Source organism: Gigantopelta aegis, chromosome 3 (assembly GCF_016097555.1).
Source record: "Gigantopelta aegis isolate Gae_Host chromosome 3, Gae_host_genome, whole genome shotgun sequence".
Lineage (NCBI taxonomy): Eukaryota > Metazoa > Mollusca > Gastropoda > Neomphalida > Peltospiridae > Gigantopelta > Gigantopelta aegis.
Genome location: NC_054701.1, coordinates 69,297,140 through 69,302,797, shown reverse-complemented (window position 1 = coordinate 69,302,797; position 5,658 = coordinate 69,297,140). Strand labels below are relative to the sequence as shown.

At 39.6% G+C, this 5,658-nt stretch overlaps 1 protein-coding gene across 1 annotated transcript; it reads left to right on the top strand.

Moving 5' to 3' along the window:
• Positions 1-269: 269 nt before the first annotated feature.
• Positions 270-4,766, top strand: LOC121368802 (E3 SUMO-protein ligase ZBED1-like). Its single transcript, XM_041493549.1, has 3 exons — positions 270-450; positions 2,303-2,424; positions 3,828-4,766. Exons 1-3 carry the CDS (start codon positions 270-272, stop codon positions 4,764-4,766), a joined length of 1,242 nt encoding a protein of 413 aa, XP_041349483.1.
• Positions 4,767-5,658: the final 892 nt, after the last annotated feature.

Here is a 5,658-nt window from a genome sequence, read left to right as displayed (position 1 = left end):
ACATAACATCCGTATCATTAACAGACAAATGATGAACTGTACTACTGAATTCTTTACTTTTGAATTTACGGATCCTATTCCAGACAGATTTCACTGATGTTTGTGAATTCAACTTAGAGACAAAAGTTCTCCAAGATGATCTCTTACTCTGTCTAATCTCTCTGCGAGCCTTAGCCCTAGCAATACGAAATGCATCCAGGTTATCCCCAGTAGGTTCACGTTTGAACCTCTCAAGGAGCCTGTTTCACTCTTCACTTGGAGCATTTAATATGCCAATGATTGAAATTGTGCCTAAGGAGGCAAAGGTTAAGGAATCTAAGAATGAGAAGAACTACAATGTTATTCTCAAGGATGTGCAAAAGAGCGGTTGTTCGAGTCAGGCTGATCTATTGAGATGGGTAAAGGAACATGTTGATGAAGTCAACAGGTGGTTCCCAAATCCAAAGCCAGGTAGGCTAGGTACATTTACTGAGGTGTACACCTTGCATAACTTTGATACTTTGTTCAAGAAGGCTATAAATGATAGAGATGATGATCATACCTCTACGAACATTATGGACTTCCTGAGGAATTGGGATGCTCCCAAGACCATAACAAATGGCCAGTAGCTGCACTTGAAGAGAGTGCAATCAACTGGGTACATTGGTGTGAAGATGCTGATCTTGATCCAGCAGCAGAAACTGCCAAGGTGCTAACTGTCTTGAAAGGTATTGAAAACGGCTGAAATGCATATATCTTGCAAGGCCCAAGCACCTGTGGAAAGAGTTACTGGCTTACAATGCATCCTTGCATGTATCATTAAACCATGGTTTATTGAAACGCTTTTGTACTGCCAAAGTCTTAGGAATAGTTTCATCTGTAATGTCCTTCAAAATGGAAGTGAACGAAGACATGGGATCATCAGCATCAGTAATGGCAAATGGTTGCAGTCGAGTGCTGCACAGATGCTGAAACTGGACCCAATTTGCCTTCGCCAACTTCCATCTTTGAACCCTTTCAAGCGATGGAGGTCCACCATTATCCAAAGTAATGGGAAAATGGTCACTACCACAAGGGTCTGAACAAACTTTCCAGGAGAAATCGAGAAAAAGTGAAGGACTACAAAGGGTTAAGTCTATAGAAGTGAAAGAACCATTTGCAGAATGAAAATATGTATGTCTTTTATCATTAAATAAAAGCAAGTAATTTTTGAGAATAAAGTCTTTCAAATGTTTACCTCTAATATTAACATCCTCGCATCCCCACAAAGTATGGTGACCATTAAAATCTCCCATAATAATAAAGGGAGTAGGGAGCTGCTCAGTAACATCATGAAGGTCTCTAGGATTGAAATTAAGTTGATTTCGAGGTGGTAAGTAAACTGAACATAAAGTAAGAATCTTATGAGACGTGACATTTATAGCCACGGCTTATAAATGAGTATTTAATGTGACAATACTCTGAGGAATGTTTTCATTAACAAGAATGGAAACACCCCCAGATGCTCCATTTACAGTTTCTTCAAACTTATGATAAAGGTTAAATCCTCTCATGGTAATATGATCAGTGTCCTTTAAGGTTTCCTGTAGGCACACTGCAAGAGGATTATGTTGGGGTTTTTTTAATTAAAAGACTTAATTCATCAAAATTGGGCCTAAGCCCACGGCAGTTCCACTGTAACAATTTATTTGCCATTGGGTGGAAGTATGGGTATTATCTTTGGTTTGGGAGGTGGTCAATATGATACTGAGGGGGTCTGTTTGATTTTGGAAAATCGTGTTTGGAGATTTCCATCTCTTCGAAATCATCCAAAGCCGCATAAAGATTTGAAAGTGGCAGCGGTTGCTGCTCAGATTTCTTTAAGCGTCCCGAAAAATCATCTTTGTGTGTTTTAGTAGTTTTTGTGCTGAAGGTTTACTGGTTGCCCAGTGTTGGTACCTTTTGGCAGATTCAAAGAATCTGAAGACACCTGAGTTGCCTTTGCTGTTTGTTTGTTAACAGCTTTTGTTGCCTGTTTTTGAGCCTTTTTGATGTCTGATAGTTTTATAAATCGATCAGCGTCATTTGGCCAGGTAGGATCTGTCCGGTATATACCGATCGGTATCGGTATCATGTCAATACCGAAATACTGTACCGAGCAAATCTCAAAATACCGAATGTTCGGTATTGCAAAATATGTATTCCCGCCTTTAAGTAAAACAGTAAAAATACATCTTACGACACCACATTACCCGCAAAATGGCCGATAAGAAGAGCGTATGGTCAAAATATTTCAACAGAAAGGACCGAAAAACATGCATATGCACTTTGTGTCAACGAAAAGTATTGGCCGACTATGGCAATACAACCAATTTGAAGAAACATATTCAACACCATCATAAAGAAGCATACCAAGAAACAACAAAAAGGCTCGAAGAAACGGTGACAGCATCGAAGAGAAAACAGGTAAAAATTATATCATGTACGCGAATTGTTTCAGTGCTAGGCGCACGTGTACAGGTCATGCCATTTCACGTGATCGAGGTGTGATTCGGTGTTTAGGGCCTACTTAATTTGGGTCATTCCGTGAATGCATTCTGTTGTTGAATTTGTGTCACAGCAACAGTTTTGCGTTCGTTACCTACTGATATTTTTTGTTAAGGCCGGGTTTCTAACTTTCTAACCCCGCATTACAGACTAGCTTGTCTGTCGACCACGCATTTACATCTTGAAAATAATACAGGTCAGCTTTAGGCCGTATCTTTAACGGAATAAAACGAATACTTCCGGAGACTGTTAATTTTTAAAATCGGATTTTTTTTTTAAAACAAGCGCTTTTGATATTTATTAAATAAAACTGTTAAGTTTACTCGTAAAAATATATATAACGTTTTCCGATGTTTAATCAGCTTACAATTACACGCATGGGGATATTGTTCAGCAATTTATAGTGACTAGAAGTAGAAACGTAGTTTTCTTTTGTTGTTTACTGTGTCGCTATTCCATGACCGACCGCCCAGAGGAAGCCCGGATAAAATATATAATGTGAACCGGGGATGAATGCGGAGTTGTATTAGCATGATGTATTTAACTATATAAGGTAGACAATTTATTAATTTGTTAAAAATAACGTTTTCATTCCATGGATCGAAAAATCGCAAAGATGATACGTAGCCTCGGATGCATTGTTGGATACATTGGCCGCTAACTTAAATATATCTACAAGCTCAGGGTGGGGTTAATCGCGTGCTCAAACACCACTCTATACACCAAATAATCTCCAAGTCAGCTTCTGAACTTCTCGCCAGATATGAAAACTCGAGGGATCACGTGACCATAACAACAAATCTAAGAAGAAACTGAATTCAGATGAAAAAATCATGAACTTAACAGTTACTGGTTATGATGTGCGCATCGGCTTGAAAGAAGTCGGTCAAAAATAATGTTGAATTACTGACTGGCCTGTCAGGTTTTTTTTTCGGTTTTTTTCTTGTTTTTGTTTGTTTGTTGGTTTTTTTTTTTTTAATCTAAGACACTTTCATTTATTTGTACTTTACAATTGTGCAGTTAGTTGAAAGAGCACGATTTCATATACTCTATAATTATAATGCAAGAAATAATTAAAGTTACTATATCCGGAATAGTTTTAATAGCTAAGCATTTATAAAAGATAATCCTCACCTGATTTCTTGCTGTGGCGTGCTACACATTGTAGTGGATTAAATGCTAATATATATAATTTGTTAAATATGCACACACAGCGAAAAAAAGTGTTAAATTGACCAAGGTAGGCCTAATTGGTAACTCATAGAACTGAGCTTCGTTTCAGTCTTGACTGTAAATGGCTAATAATGGTCATTTAATTTCAGCCTGAAGACATTAGTGAGCCAGGTACGAAGGGTAAGCAGATAAAAATGGAACAGTTTGTGAGCCATGTTAACAGGTGGGCTGCAAATGATCATCGCACGTTGGCGGCAGACAGGAAGTTAACAGAAATGATCTGTTTAGACATGCAGCCGATGTCCATGGTTGAAGATACTGGCTTCAAGACTTTTGTCGACACTCTGCAGCCATCCTACAGTTTGCCAACAAGGAAACACTTGAGGTGGAATCTAATTCCAAAGCTCTACAATGAAATCAAGGCCAACATCAAACAACAGCTTGAAATGGTGGAGATTGTTAGCATAACAACTGACCACTGGACATCCCGTGCGAATGATGCGTACATGTCAGTAACAGCGCACATCCTTACAGAAGATTTTGAGCTCAAAGATTTCTGCCTGGACGTTGCATACATGCCCCAGAGCCACAATGCTGAGAACATATCACGGGCACTTGTTGACAGTGTGAAGAGCTGGATACCTGGTGCCGGAACTAATAAAGAAGTGAAAATATATGTAGTGTCGGATAATGCGGCCAATATTCAAGCTGCATGTCGATTGCTTCCAGACAACTACAGAGCATTGAACTGTTTTGCACATACGCTACAACTTGTAATCAAAGATGGACTGAAAGAATTCACTGGAGCCCAGAATGTAATTTCCAAGTGCCAGAACATCGTGAATCACTTTCACCACTCAGCAAAATCTACACATATGTTGAAAGGCATGCAAAAAACAATGCAGATGCCAGACCACAAACTAAAATCACAGTGCGAAACCCGATGGAATTCAACATTCCAAATGATTGATGGTGGAGCAAAAACATGCATTGAATGCCACTCTTGCATCTATAACGAAAGTCAACAACCTTTCCGCACACGAATGGAAGACTGCCGAGGAGTATGTGCAAGTTCTTCGTCCATTTGAGGATGCAACAACCATTATGTCGGCAACTCGGTATTCCACTCTGTCCATGGTCATCCCCGTTCTCAACACCTTATGTGACGAAATGAAAGCTGCTGAACTCAACACATTTGGTGAATGTATTATCAAGAACATAAACAATCGCTGGCCCGATTACGAGAAAACACAACTCTTCTACATTGCAACAGTGCTTGATCCTAGATTTAAGCAATATGCATTTTCATCAGAAAGTTCAAAAATCGCTGCCAGGTACACCCTACTTGTTGAAGTCTTGGACATTTATGAGAAAAAGGCAGAAAGGGAAAAAGCAAGGAAAGCTGATGTCAGTAAAAATATCGGAAGCAAACATGCTTCATCTGTAGTAGCCTCTGCTGCCACAACCTCTACCTCCACTGCTGCCACTGCTTCTACCTCCACTGCAGCTGAACAGACAGAACCAAGCGTCGAGCAAAGTACAACTACATCCAAGAGTGGGAAACATGATTTTTGGGGATTGTTTAAAAAAAAAATTGCCCAGAAACAAGACAATGAAGTTCAAAAGCAAAGCAAAGAGGAACTGAGGGCTGTCATGCAATATGAGATTGACAGGTACTTGAGTGAACCGTTGATTGATCCTTCACAGTGTCCATTTGATTGGTGGAAGATGCATAATCGCAGTTATCCAAACGTTTCCGCTGTGGCTAGATTGTACCTGGCTATCCCCAGCACGTCGGTGCCAAGCGAGCGCATTTTTAGTAAAGCAGGTCTTATCATTTCTGACAGGAGATGCAGCTTGAAACCCAGTGTTGCTGAACAATTGGTATTTCTAAATCACAACCTCAAAGCTAAAGGCATAAAGTCTTAAAACCAGTGACTGGCAATGGCCACAGTAGATTGTACCTGCAAGGCTGTGCAG